A 27,541-nucleotide genomic window follows, 5' to 3' on the forward strand; every position below is an offset into this window, starting at 1 on the left:
CACGAACTCTATTCAAGCCCTGACGTCATCAGTATTATTAAATCACGTAGGCTGCGATGGGCGGGTCACGTAGCTCGAATGGATGAGTGCAGGGCAGCGCGCAGAGTACTGGTAGGGCACTTAGAGGGAAAACGTCCTGTGGGGAGACCGAGGCGTAGGTGGGAGGACAATGTGAAGGCTGATTTGAGGAGCCTAGGTATTGAAGGTGAATGGAAGGAAATAGCCCAAGACAGGGACAGATGGCGAAAACACGTTGCTGCGGTAATGGACTCTCGAGTCCGGTATGACCAGTGAATAGAGTAGAGTATAGCATTTGTGACGTGACACAACAGAACAGCTCGACGCCCATGTTCCACACCTGCCGAGCAGGTCTTGCGCATATCGAGACGAGTACACATTCTTTGCCCATGTCAGTTGGTGACATGCTGCATTGACAAAATTGAAGCGTGCACCAAGTTATCTTTCTCAAGTGATTTTACAGAAATTATTTGGTAAAAACATTTGATTTTTGTGTTACTTGTAAGTGTTATATGTGAGCCTTGTGATGAAGTGCCCATCACCTCGCTCATGCTCACACTTAGGCTAAGTGCAAATTGAGACGATTATAGCACATGACAGGACACGACAGCACTACGCGCGCATTCCACAGAAGCCGCGCTGGTCCTGCGCATATTGAGATATGTACATAACTTTGCACTTGGCAGTTGGCGATGCTCTGCACTGACAGAACCGAAGCGCACGCACCCTGCAATTTTTCTCAAACGAATTAGTAAAAAATATTTATTTTTACCTACTTACAGCGTTTTATTATGTGTCAGCTTTGTGGCGAAGTGTGCGTCACCTTGCTATGGTCGTACTTATTGTGATATACACACTTTAATAAGACACTGCACAAAATTCGAAAAGTTTTCAATGAAAAATAGGGGTCGCTATGATTTTGCGTTTGGTGCATTTTACACCATATGTTGCTGTGTATGGAATTTAGCTAACATATTGAATTTTTCCTTAGACTTGGGAGGAGCTCTCTATATGTCTCCGATCTCGAGAAAATGGATCCTATGCAGTACGTTCACTCCTAATCTCACGTCCACGACAATGAAAGATCACAACGTCCCTCATATCTAGTAAACTGCTTGAGACATCGAAACGAGATTTAGGCAAATGATAGCACACAAAGAGGAGAGGATTTTGCCAATTAGTAAACGCGCAGAACTTTCTTGTCTATAGCTAGATATCAGAAGTTATACTTCCTATTTTATCTTTTTCACTCCAGTGATTGTAATTTTTTAAGAGTTATCGAGAGCTAGTGAAACAAGAGTTTCGTAGAATGAAAATAAACAGGAAATTTCTTCTCTTTATTACTGCAAACAGATACAATGAGGTTTTTTGTAAGTTATTGAGCTATCTCATTGCAGTTACTTGTTTAATGAGACACTCTATTTCAGAATTCTGTCACAATAGCTGCTGCAAGATGTGTTTGTGCAAATTATACTGTTTTTTGGCAAAAGATATACGATTAAAACTTTCAACAGGAGAAATGTGGCCGTTACCGTACTCAAAAATGGTGATAGTTCTACGAATGAAAAAAGGTTAACAATTCGCACAAAAATAAATCGCGAACTCTGTTGGAACTTTGGTTGAATCCTCGTAATCCATTGCATTTTTAACACCAGATGACTGGAATGGAAACTTACCAAAGGATTTTATCCCTTTTCTTCATCTGAGGAATATTAAAATAGTGACGAGGGTATCCATGAGGGGGAATGAAATGCACATGCCAGATGCTGGTTACTCACCTACGGCTTACCAAACTGACAATGTGTGATTTGCGAATAAAATAGTTGTTATTGAGAAAAGTAAACAACTGATCCATCACACGACATAATGGTCAGTGTATTGTCAGCAGCTGAGACTAATGCACACAACATGAATGCAGGAGCTAAACAGGTGTGCCTTATGAGAAGAAGCGTTTGAGTTAACGTCATTCGAAAAACGTTGTCATGAAAGTAGATCTGCCCTTGTCAGCAATACATTTCAATAAATTAAATGTATCAAATCACCACACTCTTTCAGGATACTTATACTTTCGGAATATTGACCACTGCTTCATTGGTGTAGCCTGTTGTACGATTAATTAATTAATGCTGATAGTGTGTATGCAACCATTGAAATACTTTTTGTCGTCAGGACAAGCCAATCGAAACATTGTTATTCTTGAGGGCTTCTTGTCTGTTTCTAGCTTGCAGTGGAAATGTGATACCCACACATATGTAGTATAATCTCTCTTATTAGACCCATATCTAAGTAATGACTGTGAAACTTATGTACTTCAGAACATGGATGCTTATCACCAGGAGCACAAAGGAAATTACCCCTTTTTGACTCTTTGTAACGGATTGTAGAGATACACCAGCATAACAGGCAGCAAGTAGATAACCTTGTTTTACTTCCCTGCCTTGCTTCCAGATCACACGACTTTATAAATTCCCTTACTTCCTTATTCACTACCCTCGTGATGAATCAATCATCTGTCCCTTCTTATGATATGAAAACACTGTGGAGGCAGAAGATATAATCCCAGTGACTAAAGGCTCAGCTGTTATCGAACTATGCATTGTTCTCGACAAAAGACTATACAGATATATGTAACTGAGAACTATTATGTACTAATGAAAAGTGATAAACTGCTTTAACGCAGAAAAACAAAACACTGCTAAGTGACAACAAAATTCAGTATCCCATAAGGCCATGTTTTTGGATGGGTAATATTTCCACTGCCCATATGCGCCACGCCGAAGTGAGCATATGACAGCACTGTCTTCCCGCTCCCCCCTTCCCATAGTGCACGGCGTGAGAAACTGTGCCACAACCATAAAAGCCAAATGACCTGGTGCAGGCACGTCCCCGTCCTGTCGCGTCCCAATTTGTGCTGTTCTGTTTGAAATTGTGAAGTTACAAAAATTCACGCTGCCCTATGCCATGCCAAATGCGTCTCAATTCGCACCTAGCGTTATTGTGACGTACACTTTTAAGTAGGACACTGCCCGAAATCCTGAACAGTTTGCAATGAAAAATAGCGGTGGCTATGATTTTGCGTTTGGTACATAGTACACCGTATGTCGGTGTGTATGAAATTTAGCTAACATATTGAATTTTTATTTATACTTTGGTAGAAGTTCTCTACCTGGCTTCAATCTTGAGAAAATTGATTGTATTTAGTGTGTTCACTCCCAATCATACACCTGGCAGAATGAAATATTTATAACATCCCTCACACATCCTAAACCGGTCGAGACATCAAAATGAGACTTTGGCAAGTGATAGCACACAAGGGGAAGAGTATTTTCACGAATCGTTAACACACAGATCTTTCTTATCTATGGCTATATACCAGAAGTAAAGTTTTTTTTATTTATTCATTTCAGTAGTGTAATTTTTAAGAGCCATCTACAGCTAGTGACACGAGAATTTCCTAGTATGAAAATAGACGCGAAATTTCTTCTCTTACGTTACTGTGTAGGTAGTAGGAAGCAGGCGTGGCACTTATGATGATAAATAATCACTCGCACTCCCGTTACTTACTATGAATATTTTTATTCTCTCAGTGTATACACAATGTGTTTAGCATAGAGGGCTTACAACAGAGAATTGATCTGGCAGAGATACAGCTGCTCTTGCTGCAATATAGCAGCGATATTACTTGGGGGAGGGGGTTAGAACCAATGGTTCTATGTCCCCATGTCCCCATAGAGCCCCACCCCCATAAGTGCAGAGCACAGTGATTCGTTTACATAGTGATGCGTTGTTCTGCTGGAGATGGTGAGGGCCGATATATTGTAGTCCGCCAGGTGCAGGGATGGCCATAAAGGGTGGCCGGCCCGTGATGTCATTGGCGGTACCGATGGGGCAGTGGTGGTGTTGGTAGCTGGTGGTGTGTCGTCCAGTGAGGCTGTTAGTCTGCCAGCAATTGTGTCTGGGGTACCAGTCGTCATTATGAAGTGCTCCGTGGCTGACACAGCCAGGTAGCTGTCTGAAGAAAGAATAGATTTCAGACCTGCTGTGTTGATTGTAGGGGGAAGGGGCATGGAGTGCTCTAATGACCTCGAGATCGTGCTGTAGCCCGACTGTCTATCGTCGAATTTGGCCCTAACCATGAGTAGTGAGTGAGTCCTGCTGTGTTACAGAAGTGTCTTCTGGGAGGTAGTCTCGCATGTCAGGGCTGACTGTAAATTGGCTTGAGGGGCCTGGAGCTGGGGCCAGTAGAGAGTAAACACTGGATATGTCCGCTAAAGTCCACGCTGGTTTTAGACGGCTCAGTGACGTCATTTTTCAAGCTTGCAAGATATCAGAAGTGTTTGGCCCTCGTTTCAACACCTTGTACAGGCTACTGTATGTGGGCTGGAGGGCAGATTTGACAGTGTCAGTCCTGAGTATGACCTGTGTGCATGATTGGAGGTCCTTGTGCACGAAGATGGTCGGCTTGGCATAGTGGGATGTGGATGTGGTCCCTGACACATTTTACTAGGTCCAGATGCAGATGTGTCCCTGACATATTTTACTAGGTCCAGCAGGTTGGCATCCACAGGGTTTGTGGTTTGTGAAACGAACTCTGCTGGGAGGGTGATCGGCTCCCCATAGAGCACCTCTGCCAGTGAGGCGTCCAGATCTGCTTTGTAGGTAGTTCGTAAGCCCAGCAGCGCCCAGGGGAGGGCCTCCATCCATTCCTAGTCATGGCATACGAGTGCTGTCTTGGGGGTATAGTGCCACCATTCCACATGTCTGTTGGATTGTAGGCCATCATGTGGAACTGGTGGCACCCACAGAGGTGGCAGAGCTCGGTGAACAGGGACGAACTGCCAGCCCTGGTCAGTTGTCAGGGACTCCATACAGCCGAAATGTGCAATCCATAGTGTGATGAAAGCTCAAGCGAGAGTGCTGGCCGAGATATCAGTCAGAGGTGTGGCTACCCCCTACCAAGTTGTTCTGTCTACGGCTGACAAGATGTACTTGTATCCATTTGAATCTGGGAGTGGTCCCACTAAGTCCATATGGACATATTGGTAACGGCCCTTTGGCATGGGGAATTTCCCGAAGGTCAGTTTGGCATGACGTCATCTTGACCCATTGGCTTTGCATGCAGGCTCTCATCTACAAAGTGCAGTCCCATTTAACTTTAGTCCAAACGAAACATTCCGTTATGAGTTGAGCATACTCTGGGGTGAGAAAAGTTATTGAGGAGATCGAAAACTGTCTTCCTGAAGTTCTGTGGGACGACTGGTTGTTGCCTACCATGGGATACGTCGCACCAGACTAATGTGGTTGTGCCTGCAGTGGCGCACTGCTTGAGATGGAGGCCTGTTGTGTGTCCAGATACCAGCTTTTGAAGGTCAGTGTCAGTTGCTTGTTCCTCTGCTAGCTGGTCAGAGTCAAGATGTGTCAATGTGGCGGCAAGTCGTGAAAGGTAGACAGCCACCGTTTTTTCTGCTCCCCATACACAGCAGATGTCCATAGTATATTGTGAAATCAAGTCCAGATAATAGCGTCAGCCAGGGGGCAGTGGTCTGTGTAGATAGTAAGCGACCGGCCCTCGATGTCCTCTCGGAAGTTCCGAATCGCTTCGTATATCGCCAAAAGCTCACAGCCGAAGGTTGACCACATTTTCTGGGATTCGGTAAGTTCCCGTGAGAAAAACCATAGAGGTTGAGTTATACCGGAGACTTCCTGTTGTAGCACCACCCCAATCGCCCGGTCACTGGCATCGGCGTTTTAACCATATCTACGTCTGGAGATAGGAGTGTCAGGATGGTGGTCTAAGTGAACTCGGTTCTGATGTTCTTGAAAGATGCTTGCATATCAGGAGTCCAAGTGAGCTTATGTTTGCCTGGCGTGTTCTTGCAGTGGGGTGACTCTGTGAGCGACAGAAGAGTTTCTGCGGCATAGGGGAGGCGTTGTCGGCAAAAATTAATTACCCCTGAAAGATGGCAAAACTCTTGATAGTCTGTTGGGGATGGTAGGTTACGGATTTAGTATATCTCTTCTGGAGTGGGGCAGATTGCCTGAATTGTCAACGAGGTGACCAAATGTAACTCATTTTTTATGAAGTTGGCATTTGCCCTCATTGACCACAACACCGTGCTCTGCTAGTTTGCTGATTACAGTTTGGAGGTGTTTCTCATGATCTTGAGCTGTTTGTGAGATGATAACACCGTCCAAGTAACAATAGCACATGGGCATGGTAAAAAACAAGCCGTCAATGAACCGTTGCCAAGTCTGGCTATGCTCTTTAGTCTGAAGTGCATAAAAACAATTCAAATAGGCCAAATGGTGTGATTATTCCCGTCTTTTAGATGTCCTCTGTGGCCATTGGGCTCTGCGAATAAGCTCTTTTGCAGTCGATCACGTTTAAGATGGTTGCACCAGCAGTTCCTGGGAGAGGTCCAGAGTATTGGACATGGAGTAACTATCAATGATGACACGTGCATTCAAATGTCTGTAGTCCGCGCACAGGTGTTGTCTCAGCAATGGCTAGGTGGAGCTGTTGTTCAGATGAATGTTACAGGTGCTGTAGAAAGAGCACTTTCACTGTCTCTTATCTGTCAGTGGTTGGCATGTGCAATAGGAGGTCACAGATAAGATCGGTGTTGGTGTGGAGGTGGTTCAAAAGCATCAAAAACTTGTTGTCGTCTGTGATCTCAGCTGACTGCATCATGCACTTGCAGAGTGCAAACCATACTTGCAGACGATCAACATGTAGTGCTAGCAGATAGTAACTGATCAGGCCCATGCATTGTCTGATGGCCTGACAGCACCCTTGCATGACAGTACATCAACTGCGGCCTTGGCCGCTTTTAGATTGTGAGGGCGAGGCAGTGGGGCTGGCATTAGATCGGTGGTAGTATTACTTCTGTGTACAGTACCGTCATATACGATGTTAATCTTTTTATGGGGCTGATGTGGAGAAGCACGTGCACGTGAAGCTTGCTGTTTGTGCGCGGCCCACTCATGGGAGTGTCGCCACCAGAAGTAAGAGGCACTGGACTGACCTGTGGTTCTGAAGGCCTAGCGACGTTTCGCGTGGGCAGCTCTCGTTGTTGCTGGTGCGATGACAGCTGTTGCTTTGTGATGTGCAGTTGTGCCATAAGCTCAGAGCAGCAGTTGCGAAGGTGTTCATTAGCTCCTCGTGAGCTGGCATTGATGCAGTGGAGGTTGGCGTACACAGCAGTCGTGGTTTTAAGCTCCTTGAACAATGCCTGGCACTTTAGCATGAGCTCCAGCACTGTTTCTGAGGCAGGAGGAGCAGGCGGAGGAGTCTCGTCCATCGGTAGGTGGTCACTGTTTACTCCACTGATCGGCGTGTAGTCAACACGATGTAGTAGTAAGGCCCTACCCAGGTCTGGCAGAAGGTTATAATGCCTCAAAAAATCTGCGCCCAACACTGGCTCCGCAATGTCAGCCACGAAAAACATCCATTGGTGAGGGGTGTGTTTGTCCAGTTGAACTGTTCAAGGTGCCAGCTGAGATGGCAGCGTGCTAACATCGTCGCCCATGTCGACTAGGAAGTACGTCTTAAGATGTTTGTCACACATAAAGAGCCACACTCCATTTGAATGTACACACTGGATATGATGAGTGTTATTGCGTTCCGTAGTGAGGCGGCTTGAGGCAGGGGAGCGACCTGATGCGCCTGTCAGGCCGCTGCACTAGTTTGGGTAGTTGCAGGGTGGACGAAATCGGCACGTCACTAGGCGTGAATGCAGCAGGTAGTTGTTTACATTCCGCAACAAATGCAGTGCCTGGGTCCATCATGGTTTATGATTGTTGGTGCCTCACCGCAGTGGAGTCTTGCGAAGCTGCTGTAGGGCAGCGTGGAAGAGCTCAGATGAGGTTGGAGCAGTTCGGCAACTGTCGGTTGGCTGGGCACGGTGCAGTGAGCACTGCACAGTGGTCTCCCTGGCGCGGCCGGTGTGCAGGCTGGCTGTAGATGTAACAGGTGTTGACGTCGGTGCCAGAGCCAGTGCGAGTGTTTATCAAGGCATGATGTTGCACAAGGACAAGCATCTGGTCAGCAAGGTGTAACCGGGTTTCCAGTAGTTTGTCCTCATGCATTAAAATGGCCGTCTGTACGTTTTCAGGAAGCTCGAGAAGCCATAGTGACAAGAGAGCATGATCTGGTAAGTGGAGTGCATCGATTTGGAGGTGTAAGTGCTGGCGGGGTATCGTGACCCAGTGTTGTCTCAGCAATGACTAGGTTGAGTTGTTGTTCAGGTGAATGCTACAGGTGCTGTAGTAAGGGCACTTTCGTTGTCTCGTATCTGTCACTGGTTGGTGTGTGCAATAGGAGGTCGCTGATAAGATCGGTTTTGGTGTGGAGGTGGTTCAAAAGCACCAAAAACTTGTCATGGTCGTCTGTGATCTCAGTTGACTGCATCATGCACTCGCAGAGTGCAAACCACGCTTGCAGAGAATGAACTTGTAGCGCTGCCAGATGTAGCTTGGTGTGTGGCCAGCAGTAATCTGCCTGGTGGTGAGGGGCCGGGAGCTGCCTGAGGTGGTTGTAATTGTGCGAAGTACATGGTGTCGGTTCATGAACACTGTCTGGTGGCACTGGTAGAGGCAGCAGCTGCGGTCACGGCGCGATAGTCGCAGTAGGTGTGTTGGTAATGCAGATGTCGTGACATTGTCACAGGACGTGGCAGGGGTGTCACGGCTGGTGTGTCAGCATCTTGTAGGATGGCATCATAGTGAGATACCAAAGAATGCGGCACAATGTATGGGTCATGGTTGGTGGCAATCTTGGCAGATGACACACCAGTGTAGATCACCCCATGCGGTGGCTGTTGTAGGTACTCCTTGTGTTCCCATGGTGCTGTGGTCGCGAGATGTGAAAATCCTGCGCAGTTGCAGGTAGACGTGTGCCTGCTTGTTGAGTGACATCACATGGCAGGTGTGGCCCAGAGCACAGCACCGCTGTTTTCGGTGTGATGTCATGATCATGTGACGCAGGTTGCAGTGCACTGTATGACTTCACCCAGGTGACATACAGTAACACACGGAATGTAAAATTCAGGCGTAGGCTGTGGAAAAACTTGGTCTGGCACAAGGTCATTTGAAGGACGGATTTGTCCACAATAACCCATAAATATTGGTTCTCTGCAGGGGAAGGTAGACGTATATGGTGGCGATTGTTTGTCAACAACTGCGGTACTCAAACTGAGTGATACATTCATACCATAGTTACTCACCTATGGCTTGTCAAACTGACAATGTGTGATTCACAAATAAAATGGTTCTTATTGTTATACTTGAATTCCAAACCAGACTTGGATACTAACACTGAAGACAAAGTGTTGGTTTATTCATTAATGAATACAAAATTCAAATGATCAAATAATATATTTTTGTTTGAAAGGGAAAGAAATGTACAGTTTACAACTAAGAAGATTGATGCTGACTTTATAAATTACTTCAAAATGACTAGAAAGCAGTTTTTTGAAGTACATGGAATCACACAGCACACCATTGACTCAGATGGATGTAATGCAAGTCAACAAAACTGGCAGTGTTTTTGAGGTCGTTGATGAACACTGCCAAGTCTAAATGTGATGTCATCATGCATGTACACAACTCCTATTCCATGGCAGACTTTCTGTTTCAGAACTGTTAAATAATAATAATTTGTACCTCTAAATGTAGTTGCATGTGTACAACTAAAAATTTCAGTAATATTAATATTAGCACTTGTGTGTAAATATATCTGGTAATCTGACTTGTTCCACATCATATCGATAAAACAATAGTGAAAATGATCTATAGAACATGACATAACTAGGTAAACTATTTTAGGTATTATAAAATGCTGCCCTACTGTATCTAGGTATTTTATTTTCAATCCAACGCAAAACACGTCACAAAGCTCCCTGCGTTCCCTCACGGTCTTTATTAACTTTCCGTCTGCCACTGTGAAAAGTAAACTATTCAGCCACTGCACAACACAATGTCTTGTATTTTCAAGTAGCCGAGAATAATGCAAGCAACAGGAACATGGAAGCTAGCCAGCTGTGCCTTGTGAAAAGAAGAGTTCACATCGTTTGTTGTCATGAATGTAGAACTGCCTTTGTCAGCAATATATTTCCTCAAATTAAATGTATCAAATGACCACACTCTTTCAGGATATTTATACTTTCAGAATAATACTGACACACTTCATTTGTGTAGCCTGTTGTATAATCAGTTAATTAATGCTGATACTCTGAATGCAGTCACTGAAATGCTTTTTCTCGTCACAACAAGCCTATTAAAACATTGTCACTCGTGGTGGTTTCACGTCTGCATCTTGCTTGGAGTGGAAATGTGATGTCCTCTTGCTTGTACACACATAAAAAAAAGTTTTGCATCACCACAGTTCGTGGAACTCCTGAAGATATACGTTGACGGTGGATAGTGTATCACAGACACAGTCCCTTTGACTGTTCAGAGTTGTCACTAAACCCGCCCAAAGATGTAAACAAGATTAGACGGGAGAAGTCCAACTGCTGATCAGTTCCAGTCATTCCACCAGGAAGGAGGTACACGGGTCGTGCCTAGACGGTCAATACCGCGGTTTGATCGCGTCCGCATTGTTACTTTTATGCCAGGAAGGGCTCTCAACAAGGAAAGTGTCCAGTTGCCTCAGAGTGAACCAAAGTGATGTTCAGGCATGGAGGAGATACAGAGAGACAGGAACTGTCGATGAAATGCCTCACTCAGGCTGCCCAAGGGCTACTACTGCAGTGGATGACCGGTACCTATGGATTATGGCTCAGATGAACCCTGACAGCAACGCCACCATGTTGAATAATACTTTCTGTGCAGCCACAGGACGTCAATTAAGACTGTGCGCAATAGGCTGCTTGATGCACAACTTCACTCCTGACGTCCATGGCAAGGTCCATCTTTGCAACTCCAACACCATGCAGCACGGTACAGATGAGCCCAACAACATGCCGAATGGACTGCTCAGGATTGGCATCACATTCTCTTCACTGATGAGTGTCACATTTGCCTTCAACCAATCATCGGAGACGTGTTTCGAGGCAACCCAGGCAGGCTGAACGCCTTAGACGCGACGTCCAGCAAGTGCAGCAAGGTGGAGGTTCCCTACTGTTTTGGGGTGGCATTATGTGGAGCTGACATACTCCGCTGGTGGCCAGGAAGGCATTGTAAAGGCGGTACAATACACGAATGCCATCCTCCGACCGATAGTGCAACCATATCGGCAGCATATTGACGAGGCATTCATCTTCATGGACGACAATTCGTGCCCACATTGTGCGAATCTTGTGAATGACTTCCTTCAGGATAACAACTTCGCTCGACTAGTCGCCAGCATATTATCCAGACATGAACCCTATCGAACATGCCTGGCACAGACTGAAAAGGCTGTTATGGACGTCGTGACCCATCAACCACTGAGGGATCTACACTGAATCGCCATTGAGGAGTGGGACAATCTGGACCAACAGTTCCTAGATGAATTTGTGGATAGTATGCCACGACAAATACAGGCATGCATCAATGTGAGAGGTTGTGCTGCTAGGTATTAGAGGTACCGGTGTGTACAGCAATCTGGACCACCACCACTGAAGGTCTCACTGTATGGTGGTACAACATGCAACATGTGGTTTTCATGAGCAATAAAAAGGGCGGAAATGATGTTAATGTTGATCTCTATTCCAATTTTCTGTACAGGTTCCAGAAATCTCAGAACTGAGGTGATGCAAAACGTTTTTTGATGTGTGTAGTATAATATATGTTAATATCCAAATGACCAAAGTGAAACTTATGTACTTCACATCTTGGACACTTTTTACTAGGAACATAAAGGGGACACAACTGTAAAATTACCTCTTTTCGAATTTTTGTAACAGATTGTCCAGCACATAGATAACCTTATTTTACCTTCCTGCCTTCCTTCTTGATCACATGATTTTGTAATATTCCTTACTTCCTTAGTCAGTAACCTAATGATGATTTGACTGTCCATCTGGAAACATTGTGAAGACAGAAAATATAATCCCAGTGGCTAATGGCTCACCAGTTACTGAACTGTGCATTGTTTGTGACAAAAGAAAAAACAAAACAAAATGTTATATAGATATAAGTAACTGCAAAAAGTACTAACGAGACAAGATGAATCATTTAAATGGTGAAAAACAAAATACTATTCAATGACAAAAAAATTCAGTACACAGTAAGGCTGTATTTTTCATATGGCCAATACTACCACTGCCCATAGGCGCCATGCCAATGTGAGCATATGGCAGGACTGCTTTCCTGCTCCCCTCCTCTCCCCACAGGTAGTGCTAGTGTGGCACGAGAAACTGAGTAACTGTTACAACACTGCACCACCTGGCTTAGACGCCTGTCACGTTTCCATGGCATCATGTCCCAATTTGCTCGGTCCCATTTGAAGTTACAAACATGTGCGCTGTCCTGCACCATGCCACACGTGCTATACACTTTGCAATTTGCGCCTAATGTAAGGAAGGATGCAGAAACTGTTCGCCAGATATGACTGAAAAAATCTCTCTATCAATTAAAGATTGCAGTTGGTTCTCAAAGCGGATAGTGGCTAGCATCTTTGATCTGCATGAAGTGAGGAAGACCTCCACTGGCCCGATGTCACAAGTTTGTGACGTGGTACATCTTATACATGCTATCTTTATAACAGGCACATAAAACAGCTCAAAGCACAGGTGATTACTGATAAACATTTCAATACTATCATGAATCCTATTAATTACTACAGCATTATAACTATACAAACTATATGGCAAATTATATTTAAGTCTTATTAATTATGGAAATTTCTTCTGATTCAGTAGAGCAGTGACCTTTAATGACAGATTAGATCAGATCAGATTGATACTTGTTCCATAGATCATGAGTACAAAACTTCGTAATGATGTGGAATGTGTCAGTTTAACAAAAGTTTCTTTACTGTCGTTATTGAACTGCTTTAATTGTGTGATTATTCATTTAAATCTGTTGTTGTTGTTGTTGTTGTCTTCAGTCCTGAGACTGGTTTGATGCAGCTCCCCATGCTACTCTATCCTGTGCAAGCTACACCATCTCCCAGTACCTACTGCAACCTACATCCTTCTGAATCTGTTTAATGTATTCATCTCTTGGTCTCCCTCTACGATTTTTACCCTCGACGCTGCCCTCCAATACTAAATTGGTGATCCCTTGATGCCTCAGAACATGTCCTACCAACTGATCCCTTCTTCTAGTCAAATTGTGCCACAAACTCCTCTTCTCCCCAATTCTATTCCATACCTCCTCATTAGTTATGTGATCTACCCATCTAATCTTCAGCATTCTTCTGTAGCACCACATTTCGAACGCTTCTATTCTCTTCTTGTCCAAACTATTTATCGTCCATGTTTCACTTCCATACATGGCTACACTCCATACAAATACTTTCAGAAACGACTTCCTGACACTTAAATCTATACTCGATGTTAACAAATTTCTCTTCTTCAGAAATGATTTCCTTGCCATTGCCAGCCTACATTTTATATCCTCTCTACTTCAGCCATCATCAGTTATTTTGCTTCCCAAACAGCAAAACTCCTTTACTACTTTAAGTGTCTCATTTCCTAATCTAATTCCCTCAGCATCACCCGACTTAATTCTACTACATTCCATTATCCTCGTTTTGCTTTTGTTGATGTTCATCTTATATCCTCCTTTCACGACACTGTCCATTCCGTTCAACTGCTCTTCCAAGTCCTTTGCTGTCTCTGACAGAATTACAATGTCATCAGTGAATCTCAAAGTTTTTATTTCATTTAAATCTAAAAATTTATACATTGAATAGAAGGATTTGTCATCAAAAAGTTCTTTTAATTTGTATTTAAATGCTACTTGGTTACCTGTCAGACTTTTGATGCTATTTGGTCACTTACTGAAGTCTTTAATGGCAACATAATAACCCCTTTCTGTGCCAAAGTTAGATTTAACCCACTATAGTGAAGATCAGGCTTTCAACCAGTGTTGTAGCTCTGCAAGTTGCTATTCTTTTGAATTTGGATGGGTTATTAATAACAAATTTCAATATTCTGATTATATATTTTGTGCAATTAATAGCTTTTTCCTCAATGATGAATTACCCCAAGATATGATGCCATATGAAAGCAGTACATGTAGTAAGCTAATTCACGGATATGTTTATCATCGAAATTTGCAATAACCCTAATTAGCTGAACTCAAACATTTCCATAAATCATCAATGTGTTTCTTCCAATTCAACCTTTCATCAGAGCACACACCCAATTGGAATATTCTGTCTTAACTACAGACTTAGGTTCAAACTCTATTAATGATTTCACACCATTTATTGTACAGAGTTTGTACTGAGTTTTATTAAAATTTAATCAGAGTCCATTTGTAGAGAACCACTTAATAATTTTCTTGAAGATATTATTCACAATTTTCCCAGCTAATTATTGTTTGTTGGGTGTGATTACCAGTTTGAGGAATCTGTTGATTTTTCCACATTATGTGAACTGTTTATTTCAACATTCTGCACTCTTCTAGTTAAACATAAGAAACTATTAGTGCACTGTCCCCCTCATGCCATACTACTTACACTTATCAGACACTTTACATTATTAAAGATGACACAATGTACTGTTAATTGTAATACCAGTAGTGTGTTCCATATATACAGGGTGAACCCTAACACCAAGTACAAAATTTCGGAGGCTGTTCAGAGATATTTTCCAAATATTTTTATATAAGGGACCAGTAATCTCTGGTGGCTCATTACAGAATAATTGCCTAAGTTTTTTTTATTTTTATTATTTTTAACCTCAATTTATGTGTGTATCTGTATTGCACCATTAATACCTGCACAACAGTGCAAATGTCAACAGCATTCAGAGTTGCAAAATTTGTAGATACAAAAGTGCAGGGATGTGGTCATCATCAATGTGGGAAAACCTCAATATAGAGAAATCAACTACACTCAGTGAACCCATATCTTAGGTGCATAACGGCCAACTCCTCATCAGTAAAATTATTCATACAGTTGTGTATCATCGTTAACATGCAACTAATACTAAACAAACTCGAGACAGAGCTGAGCAGTAATGAATGAGAGCTGGAGTACGAGCTGTAAAATGGGTACTACTGTTATCAACAGTAAGTACTGTCAGTGAATGAAAAAAAATGTGCTTCCAACCAAGACAGGTCATGCAAACCATTATCATTTACAATGTTGTGCAAATATTTTCATTGTAATTCAGATACAAGGATAAATGGGGGTTTGTTGTTGTTGTTGTTGTTGTTGTGGACTTCAGTCCTGAGACTGGTTTGATGCAGCTCTCCATGCTACTCTATCCTGTGCAAGCTTCTTCATCTCCCAGTACCTACTGCAACCTACATCCTTCTGAATCTGCTTAGTGTATTCATCTCTTGGTCTCACACTCTACGATTTTTACCCTCCACGGTGCCCTCCAATGCTAAATTTGTGATCCCTCGATGCCTCAAAACATGTCCTACCAACCGATCCCTTATTCTAGTCATGTTGTGCCACAAACTTCTCTTCTCCCCAATCCTGTTCAATACCTCCTCATTAGTTACGTGATCTACCCACCTTATCTTCAGGATTCTTCTGTAGCACCACATTTCGAAAGCTTCTATTCTCTTCTTGTCCAAACTAGTTATCGTCCATGTTTCACTTCCATACATGGCTACACTCCATACAAATACTTTCAGAAACGACTTCCTGACACTTAAATCTATACTCGATGTTAACAAATTTCTCTTCTTGAGAAACGCTTTCCTTGCCATTGCCAGTCTACATTTTATATCCTCTCTACTTCGACCATCATCGGTTATTTTACTCCCTAAATAGCAAAACTCCTTTACTACTTTAAGTGTCTCATTTCCTAATCTAATTCCCTCAGCATCACCCGATTAAATTTGACTACATTCCATTATCCTCGTTTTGCTTTTGTCGATGTTCATCTTATATCCTCCTTTCAAGACACGGTCCATTCCGTTCAACTGCTCTTCCAAGTCCTTTGCTGTCTCTGACAGAATTACAATGTCATCGGCAAACCTCAAAGTTTTTACTTCTTCTCCATGAATTTTAATACCTACTCCGAATTTTTCTTTTGTTTCCTTTACTGCTTGCTCAATATACAGATTGAATAACATCGGGGAGAGGCTACAACCCTGTCTCACTCCCTTCCCAACCACAGCTTCCCTTTGATGTCCCTCGACTCTTACAACTGCCATCTGGTTTCTGTACAAATTGTAAATAGCCTTTCGCTCCCTGTATTTTACCCCTGCCACCTTCAGAATTTGAAAGAGAGTATTCCAGTTTACATTGTCAAAAGCTTTCTCTAAGTCTACAAATGCTAGAAACGTAGGTTTGCCTTTTCTTAATCTTTCTTCTAAGATAAGTCGTAAGGTCAATGGGGGTACAAAATCAAATTAAATGTAATTACCCCGTAATCAGCCACAAACTACCACAGGTCTCATTCAGAAAATATCCCTTATCTCAACCCCTGAAAATTTGCCTTGGAGTGCGAGTCCACCGTGTTCATCTGGAATTAATGCTTGCCACAGAAGCTGCTTATATGCAGGCCCAAGATAAGTTGTCACAACTATGAGTTTGCTGTTTTATAGTGAATTTGACTAATGGCTGGGACAACTGCTTCAAAAAAGCAAAAAAATCTGGGTTTGAGTCCTCGTCTGGCCAAAATTTTCAATTGGTAATCTAAGGTTATTATAACACATGTTTGGCATATTTGATCAGTTTGCACTAAAATCATTTCATGTCACTGCATCTTGATCAGTTTTACACCAATGTCATAAGGTTTCGTTTCATTTCATTTCAGCAACTTTAATTCATTTGTGTAAATTTTACACAGTAGTCTAGCTAGCAGCTACCTGTAGCTAAATTATCTTTTCGTGCATAGTCTGTTGTTAAAACTATAATAAGAATAACGTAATACAAACAATGTCAGAATCTCTTTCTTCATACATTTCAATGGTATATTAGTATCAAGTTTGTAACAAAGGAATATACAGTGTGGTAGTGATACATAATGGAATGTCCTCCATACTTTTTATTAGTTTCGTTACTGTTTGCATACAAATCATTTTTAAAGCATAATTATTAGTTACAATGTTATTTAATTTGTTACTATGTTTCCAAATTGGAATGCTACTTGTGTTCATAGTCAGGAATATGGCGCAATTTGCTTGATGAATCTTTGTTATTGCCTATGCATGCAATCCAAGTATACAACAAATAAATAACATCCAGTTCACTTAACATAAAATTTATAAAATGTACAATCCAAAAATATATTATTTCTTCTGTTATCTCACCCACTACACAGCTCCGCGAACTATTTTAAAATTTCAAAAACATGTTTATGTTCAGGTAATCAGGAATCTCAAAAATCCAGAATGAGATTTTCACTCTGCAGTGGAGTGTGCGCTGATATGAAACTTCCTGGCAGATTAAAACTGTGTGCCCAACCGAGACTCGAACTCGGGACCTTTGCCTTTCGCGGATACTTTACGTTGAAGCAGAACAATTTCTGAAAGCTAAAACTGAATGCTACATTTTGATTCAGATAAATACAGTGTGCAAATAATTAATTTAGTAAAATGGTGTTTACTTTCAACTGTAATTTTTTATGTAGTAGTAGTGAATTCTTATGGTCCTTTCAACAAAAACTTCATTAAAGATATAGCTTTCTTCTTGTGTTCTTCTCCAGACTGGTTCCTGAAAAACCGAAATAAAAGTTAGGACAAGTAGGTAAATTACAGGTTACTATTACATACATACATACATACACACACATACATACATAATAGAACTTTTCTCTCTTGCATCACACTTCCCAGTTCATCAAATTACATTTACTTACTCTACTGCTGTGCCCTTTCCTTTATTCAATACTTTATACATTTGGATCTGGCAACATGTTGCAGAGGCATCCTGATGAATGACCACTTACTGCCCATCAACACTTCATGGCATGCACATCTCCCTTGATGGTGTTCCAGATGTGCTTAATATGAGTGAGAATGGGTAAGCATGATGCATGCTCAAGTACATGAAACCTTCAACATTTCTGAAAACATTCAGACATACTTCAGAGGCACTGGAAAGGTGCACTGAAGATACAGGTCACCTGCAGGGTACCGTACGTGAACAGTTACACATCACTGGTGTAGGTTCTGTTTCATTTGCTTTTGAAATGACCCTGTAAACATCTCCTTTGCCCCCACATGAGAATACCTCCACCAACTGCCTAAATGGTGCATGCAGAATGCACCTACTCATCTACTTTTCAATGTATTCCAACCTCCTCTATTGGAATGTACCAACATTTAACACACTTTATACTTTCAGTATAGGTGGCCTTTACATATGTTTTGACCATCAAATGGTTGTCTTCTGTGACCCTTCTTATCTCCATACCCAGTGATTTGCAGTGAAGAGAGAGAGACACACACATGGGACAGTGGCTTCTGTACCCCATAATAAAGAGGTTTTGGATGATATGTCTGCTCAGTGACTGTTGTAGTCCAACATTGAACTGATGCAATTTGTTAAATGTGCCCCTTCCCACCTCCCACCCCAGTCTGCCGTTAAAAATCAACAATGAAGGAATAAACAGGTTGTTAAAAATGAGGTAGTTGACTCATGGTGATGGTTTCTGTGAATCAAATTACTAACAGCACACCCTGGACACAGTGGACCAGCGGTTGCACAACCCTGGAGAAGGAGTGTCCCATTATGGATTGTACCAATAGCTTGATGGGCCACAATGTAGCAATGTAGCAAACTGCTCACTGCTTCAGTGATGGACAATAACTATCACTGAGCACCCACAGCATGTCTATAAGTGTTCCAGTATCACCGATGTAGCATTCAACTGTTCCGCTATGTAAACTCTGTTGACATCCCAGTTGCATGACGCGCTAACTTTTCCATTTGCTGTAGTGACAGAGCTCCATCTTTCCAACTTAGTACTTATACTTGCCTTTAATGTAATTCCTTTACAGTACATGTACCTGACAACTGTTCTGCATCCAGCTATTCGCCTCTCAACAAATTCAATTTTTTTCACTTTTTATCATGTATGTAATTACTTTCAACTGTGAACATTTTATTCTATCTTGTATAAATTTTCACTGTGGGTAGAAGTATTAGATTTAAACCATTCTGTTTTTTGCTGACAAGGTATTGTGAATTGTCTTCGAGCCATGTGCTATGCTGTCCAAGCTACTAAAGAGTTTTGCCTGTGTGTTGTGGAATATCAGATACTTGCGAAAATTAGTGATCTGGGTTTGAGCACCAGTTACAGGCGCATTTTGAACTTGTCACAAATGACTGTTACTGAGAAACATCTCTCACAGGGTATATGCAGGGAGGAAAGAGAAAATCCAGATTTTCCCCAGTTAAAACTACACATTTTCCTAGGTGAAAGTACACTAAATACGGGGTGGAAGTACATTTTTTTCCATGTTAAGTGGCAATACACTTTCTCCACGAACTGTAAAACTTATCAATCCTTTGAATGGTAAAGATTTTATACACTGGTGTAAAACTTCCTGGCACTTTAGAAAATGAAATGCAGGGGGAAAAAAAAGAAAACATTGTTTCGAAAGATCTTTCATGCATGGCAACATGTACACTGCATATTTTCGTATAACATAAGTGTAAAAAGGAATGTTGGCTTCCGAAGCACTGACATTGAGATTGCACAGTATGATGCACTTCTGTCAGTCAGTCATAATTCACATCAGTTGATCTCACCTGCCAATGACAGCAGTTATTCAGAGCCTAGGACACGTGATGCAGTCAGACAATAGTAACACCACTGTTAAGTAAGACCAACACACAAACAGGAAAAGTGAATTGTTTAAAGTAATATACATACAGCACAGCTATAAGAAAAGCTACGCTTTCACATACAGTTTAATTTTTTTGGTTTGAATGGGAGTCAAATGCTGCGTGATTTGAGAAATTCATCACACATTCTCAAATGCAACATAATTCATCTAGCATAAAAGGAAATTTACTTTTGAAGTAATGCCTCTCATATTACCATTCACAATACTTTTCCTTGAGCTGTTAGAAATGTAAACAGTTGTGATGTCACGCTCATTATAAGCATTTTTTGTTGCAAAATTTTGCATGTCCTAAAGCCTTTCACGCGTTTTGCTGTCAGCAGATGTGTATGCACAGCATTTTGTTGCTGTAAATGGCACATTTTCTTTGCAACTGAAGTTTTATTTTGGTGTTATTCTCTCGTTTACATTTTAATGCTGCAGTACTACTCTAAAGTAGTGGCTTAAAGCAAAATTCCTTGTTGGATTATCAGTTCTTACCAGTCAAAAATACAGCAGCATGTATACACAGACAAGAAAAAAAAAATCACAGATTTCCCAGTTAAAAATACACTTCTCCAGGATGAAAATACACTCTCTCTGTGTTAAGTGACAATAAACTTTCCCTCGGAACTGTAAAACTTATCAGTCCTTTGAATGGTAAAAGTTTTGTACACCAGTGTAGAGCTTCCCAGCATTTTAGGAAATGAAACACAGCACAAAAGTAATGTGTTTTGAAAAAATCTTTGATACACAGTAACATATTTGCTGCATATTTTCGTATTATGAGTGTATAAAAAAACTGCTCACCAAAAAGTTGAAGAGGAAGAAAATCTCGTCCGATGCAATCCCCAACAATCAGTCTTTCCTTCTCATCCTGTCCCATAAGTCTGACCCAGCATTGTGGGTTACTTTTCTGAACTGTATCCCTCTTCCTAAGCCTCTAGAGTCCTCTTCCTTCCTCTTCAAATCTTCTGCCAGAGGGAGGAGCCACTGGCTTTGGAAGCTTGTAAAAGTTAAACCCTTTTGTGTGTGTCTTTCCCCTGCAGCCGCTTGGTGAGTAAATTTTTTTATCTATCCATTTACGTTATATTGTCAATAATTAAAAGTATAAATATGAATTTCACCAAACAGCACTTTGGTTTCTGTAGCACTGGAATTGAGATTACGATGTTCATTTGTCAGCCAATCATAGATCACATCACATTATTTCACCAGCAAATGACAGCAGATATTCAGGGCATAGGACACGTGATGCAATCAGTCAATAGCGAAATCAAGGGTGCAAACACACAAGTAGGGAAAGTTCGTGGCTTAAATTAATACACTCATAGCATAACTACAAGAAAAGCTAAGCTTTCACAAATAGTACTGGCTTTTTTTTGGGGGGGGGGGGGGAGGGGGGGGGTGCACGTTACCCTTTAAGAATTATCAAACACAAACAACCCAGTAAAATTTTAAATGTTGGCCTAAATGTCTGGTCTTCTGGCCCCAAAATTTTTCGAAGTAGCAGGTCCTGCAAGTGTTATGTTTTGAATGAGAGTCAAAGAAATTCATTGCACATTCTCACATGTAAATTAATTCGTCTTGCATAAAAGGAAATTTATTTCGAAAGTAACACTTCTCAAACCACCATTTGCAACATTTTCCTGTGACCTATTAAAAATAGGTTCATTTGAGCAGTTACAAAGAGTGTCAGAAGACAGGCATTACTACACATATGCAGCTATGACGACGTAGGAAACCCATGCTTGGTGTTTGCACTGCTCATACACCTTTCGTTGCATTTCTGTTTGGAATTTCGTGTGTAGTGGGGGATCACACAACCATCTGCAGTAGTGCAGCATGTTGTTCAGAGGGGACATACAGAGTTATTGTACTTAGGACAATTGTTTTATCATATCCTATCCAGATAAGGAATGCAAAGTTAGAAAGCAGTCCTTGGCACAATATTCATTTCAAAACTACACTCTATACTCTACTACTCAAAGTACCCCTTTATTTTACTCCATGATGATTTCAATAGTTTTTTAATTCATACTCTGTAATACTGTTATGTAGCATTTCCAATCAAGTTTACATCCACACAGCACTGCAGAAAGTTAGCAAAAAGGAATACAAACTTCTTGCAAAAAATAAAAAAAGCTTGTTTATGCACACCAGAGCTATGAACAATAAGCCTTTCATGACTTTTTTCAAATTGTATAAAATTAACAAGGTTAGTTGTGAAACCAACAAATTATATAACTGGCAGTTGATATTCTACTTGAAGAGAAAATATAAAGCCTTGTGGGGAGTTACAATGATAAAAGACGGTGCTACCAGTCTATTATTTACTGAAGAACGGTATTCTGTAAATTTACAACATAAAAAACACAAATTACGAAATAACTTCAAGCCTAGAGGTGGTACCAGACAAGTGCCGAAACATGTCTTGTGATCAAAAAACATAGTGTTTCACAGAAGGCAGATATGTGAAATAATGTTAAAGTTTTCCAGAGTAGTTTTCGAGAACCCAATTTTCTTGGAGTACCATTACGGTATTTTGTTTGGTTCTATATTACAGCAAAATGCCATATGTGCCAGAAGATGAAAATGTGTACTAGAAGTTCAGAGAACAATTGAAACTAGCTAATCGTGCAGAATGAAACACTTTGTTTCAAATAAATTGACTGCCTTTGGGGAGAAGATTAATAAAAGCCAAATTTCTTTAGCAAACCAACAAAAATAAATTCATTGTTCTGCAAAACGGATAATGCTCAAATGCCAATAAAGCAGCAATAACATAAAATCAGAAAACTTAAACTAACAACATTTTAGTCTTCTGTAATTGTGTGAATGCATTAATTCATTTGATAGCTTCCAGACACAGAAATGCGTTTTGTTTTCACTTCATTTGGAAAGCTGTAAACAAAAAGACAACAGCAAAATCACGAAATATAAATGCGGGTCACTCCCCACTGCAATTCAGACTGCTCTGCTCATGTGTGAATGTGGCAGCTTTGGCACGCCAGAAAAATTTTCCTAGGTAGCATCTGGCTGCTTGCAGCTACGGCTTATTCATCTAATAGCCACACTTCAAGCAGCGAGAAATGGGTGACAGTGCTGCTTATACACGACTCCAGCTCTACGCACATGCATGAACACGATGGCAACTGCTCAAAACAACCTAATTTAAACAATTGTTATGCCACACTCATAGAAAGCAGTTAGCTGTTATGAAGTATTGCATTGTCTTCAGCCTAAAGCCTTTTAAGACATTTCACTTTAGGCAGACGCTTTTGTGTGCACTGTGTTTTGTTGTTGTTAATGGTGCATTTTCTTTGCAACTTCAGTTTTATATTGGTGTTTTCCTCTCATTTATGTTTCATCGCTGCAGTATTATTCTGCAGTAGGGAGCTAAAGTACAATTCTTTGAGTATCAGTTCTTACCATTTAAAATTACAAAAATTTAACACCAAACTAAAACAATGAAAAATTCTCAGGATTCTAAAAAATTCCCAAATTTTCCGTTTTTTTTCTTTTTTTTTCCAAAAGCAAAAATTCCCGTGTTTTTCCCAGATTTCCCTGTTGTCCCCGGTGTGTATAAACCCTGTCATAAGTATGGTCTTTAACATTCCTTGAAACACATTTCAGACAACTTGTGGCAGACAATGATAATACAGATGACTGACAAAATTTCTAAGAATTAGTACAACACAATTTGGCAGTCAAACCTAAGCCTACATCAGGCTAAAACAATGTTCTCAAAAGACCATTTCAATGTATGGTTTGGCTCAGTAAATTGCCCAGTGCAGGAGCCAATTATCAGCTAGAAACCAGATAATAGTTTTATGACAGTGATGTATGAAATTCAGCTCTTTGGCATGTGCTGCAGCTGTTTACAACTTTTAAAATTACTTCAAAATAAATTTTAGTGAACCCACAACAGATGTAGTGACAGACAGTACCATTGTGTTTTGGGTTTGTTTGTTTAGGTTTGTGTGTGTGTGTGTGTGTGTGTGTGTGTGTGTGTGTGTGTGTGTGTGTGTGCGCACATGCAACATTTCATTTTTTTCCCTCCTCCAAGCATCCTCACATACATGCTGGATTGTCAGGTTTGCTCATGGGGAAACACATGAAGTCACATAATTAATTACTTCCATAGTGTGTATTGTTATCTAAGATGTAATTTTAAAAATAGCTTCTCAGTTACAATGGGCATATTTTCAGGCCTTTTATCATCAAGCAGCTTTACACCAAGCTGTTTAGTCCAGATGTACAATAAATTTTGCAATTAAACACGTGTCCTTAATTTATCTTATTCATCTCATGTTGTGGTGTAAATTATATGTGATGTGATGTATTGTACGATTTTTTGTTGTATTACTCTGTAAACATAATTGTACGTAGCTCCTACATATTCTAATGCTTTGGTCCAGTAGGGAAAGTTTAATCTTTGATAATTTTTTGTTAATAAGGAAGTAACAAATGGAAGAAGCTAGTCTTGATCCATACTCACAAGTATACAGACAGACGTGAACAAACACAGAGTTCATTACTGAAAAAAAGGTTACTTTCGGAGGAAAGATAAGCAGCATATGTGGTAGCTGAAGAAGTTCAAAAAGATTCAAGAGAGACAACAATGACAGAGTACGCAGTATTGACGTATGGAGAAAAGAAGAATGTAGGACTTTCTAGGAAACAATTACTTCTCCATTGTTGCAACAGTATACCAAAATTGTTACGCAGTTGTCCACTGTTAAGAGAGCACACCTGTGTCTGCTTTATTCACCTGCCACATTTCAATCCCACATCCTGCCCTTAAACGGTCTAAAAATTTTACACTTTGCATATTATGACAAAGGTACATGTCGGAGAAGCAGCCAAAATATATTTTGTATTTTTATTAATTTTGTCATCATCAAGACAGCACCAACTTCCTTATCTTGACAATGATGGTAGGATAAGAGCTACAGATTACCTTGTCTTCGTTCAGCAAAACAAACTGTGGCATTCCATCACTAGAGAACATCCAACACCAGGTGACACACACAAATATCGCAGTGATTTATACACATATAAGCATTGTTTTGCAATGTGTAAAGACAGTATCATAACAGACTCTCACATAGGCACATATAAGAACATAAAAACAGTAAAACCAAGCTCATTAACTAAGGACTCAGAGGTTCATTACATCTTAATCAGTCCAAAATTTTCTTGAAGCTAGAATCTGTAGATACCATCTGTCCCTTAGACTTACTGTAACAGACCACTTTGCAAATACTAAAGTGTGTATTTTCTCCAAGTATGTCCAAGTGTAGCAAAAGAAAGAATAGATTCATATTTGCTTAGCAAGAATAAGACAGATGCTAAAACATACCATGGCTTATAACAAAAACAGCAAAATCTACCTTTTATGTCACACAAATGTTATCAGAAGTGATCTTACAAATTTCTACCATGCATGTCAGTTTTTACTACAATAGCACAGTTTTTGTGCAGCTTTGCACTTTCATACATACCAATATTTTAGAAGGCCATATTTACTATTAACTTCAGTCAGAATATCTCACCCAAGATACTGACCAACCAATACATATTAGTAGTGCAGGTTTGTTCTTATTAATGTTTAAATACCTCCAATGCTATGTAGAAGATGCTGAGACAAATAATTTAATGTAAGACACACAGGACCACATAGGTTGGAACGCAGTCCAAAAGTGGATGACAAATGTTGAACACGTGATATCATCAGATGACACACCTCATCATACACGCAGTGATTGAGCCAACAGGTCTATTTCACCTGATCATCCCAACCAAAGACAAGTATTCACATCACTGTGTCTTGGGGCCTTTGTGAGCAACTTCAGATCGTGGGGGTTCAGGGTTCGACTCTCGGATCCAGCAAGCAGTATTTATTTGCATTGCATTAGGCAACTGTATGTTTAAATTCAGTTAAGTTTTATTATTTTGTTTACTGGTCTCATAGTCTCTGTTGGTTTTTGCAAATTACACAAGTAAATGAGTGTAAGCTTCCAAAGTGCATCACTACCAATAAATGAGCTATCTTTTCTTAACTAAATAATGCCTGTAAACAGAAAAAGGGAAATAAGTAAAGAAACACAAATAACAACAGGATAATAATTTTGTAACTTCTATGTTTTCAGGGGATCACATACACAAAAGTTTTTTGAAATCTGCAGTGTTTGCTTGAATGCAAATATTGCATCACCCCCCCCCCCCCCCCAATCGTCCCTTCGGCTACACGCTTGAAAATACCCTCCTTATTTTGGATCTCCACAGTGGTGACTGCTATTTGGGTTATGAGACCCATTTTGGACTCTACTGGCGTGCTGTAAACTACCTGCTTCACATGACCCCAAGAGGAAAAATCTAGCAGAACAATGTATAGCACTACCCCCTTCCAGCGAGGGTAGGTTCAGCACGTGTTGACGTACGTTTTCAGCTGACATCGCATGACCAATATTTGTCATTCACTTTTAAGGTATTTCCCGACATTTGTGGCCCCATATGTACTATATTAAATTACTTTACAAAGTATCATCCACATCACTTCAGGAGATTTTTAATATTAATAAGACATACAGGGGTGGACAAAAATATGGAAACACCAAAAATACAATGAATTACCATGACTAATACGGTGCAGGAAAACTGTTAGCATTCAAAACAGCTTCCATTTGCTTCGGAATGGATAAATATCAGCCCAGTATCATATTCAAGGGTCTCTTGCACCATTCTTCTTGCACAACAGTGGCATCTTCCAGTAAAGATGACAGAAGGGGATAGCTATCATGCACCCCTCTCTCCAAAGTAGATCACAAAGGTGTTATGTCTTCCTTGCATGCTGGTGGTTCTTTAGTGGATACAGGAGTGAGGAACACATGCTGATCATGAACAGAGAATTCAGATATTAATTTATTCTACATCTAATACCAAATAGTAAAAATAGTGCACAACTTTGCTCCCACAGATTGTACCATCTATGCTACATCTACACCTACACTTACATTCTGCACTGTGAAGTGCATGGCAGAGAGTATGTCCAATTGTACCAGCTATTCGGATTTCTTCCTGTTCCATTCACATACGAAGTGCGGGAAGAATGATTGTTTGAATGCCTCTGTGCATGTAGTAATTATTCTAATCTTATTCTCGTGATCCCTGTGTGAGCAATACATAGGGTCAATTGCTAACAGTAGATTTTAAAGTTGAAATATATACAGATACAAAAGATTTATAAATCTGTCACACTTCAATACAATGTCTATTCAGATGATGGCAAGCACTGACCAATATGACAGTCTGTTAACATTATTCAGGCAGCAAAAACACAAAAAAGGGGCTCAGAGCATAAATGTTCAAACTTAAGTACATCCATCGCTGGAGCTCCATAGGGTGGATGCTTGTATCTCATTGGCAGCGGCGCAATCGTTTGTAGCAGCACCCTCAAGCGGTGGTGGTGGCGGCTGTAGGAAATGCGGCAGTGTAACTGGTGGTGCAAGTATTTTGAAAGTGCTGCCAAAGAGATAGTGGCCAATACCACAATAATATTGAGATCTGTTGACTGTGATGGCCAGGGGAGATGAGACAATTCATCCTCATGTTCACAAAACTAGTCCTA

General features: G+C 40.8%; 1 protein-coding gene across 1 annotated transcript in view; it reads right to left on the reverse strand.

The window, feature by feature from the left end:
* Positions 1 to 17,144: 17,144 nt before the first annotated feature.
* Positions 17,145 to 27,541, reverse strand: part of LOC126236982 (fructosamine-3-kinase-like) — a 64,053-nt gene continuing 53,656 nt past the window's right edge. The window contains exon 7 of the mRNA XM_049946707.1: positions 17,145 to 17,791. Coding sequence (XP_049802664.1) covers positions 17,722 to 17,791 — 70 coding nt within the window. The 3' untranslated portion in view covers positions 17,145 to 17,721. The remainder of the gene's footprint in view (positions 17,792 to 27,541) is intronic.

Source organism: Schistocerca nitens, chromosome 1 (assembly GCF_023898315.1).
Source record: "Schistocerca nitens isolate TAMUIC-IGC-003100 chromosome 1, iqSchNite1.1, whole genome shotgun sequence".
NCBI classification, from domain to species: Eukaryota; Metazoa; Arthropoda; class Insecta; order Orthoptera; family Acrididae; genus Schistocerca; species Schistocerca nitens.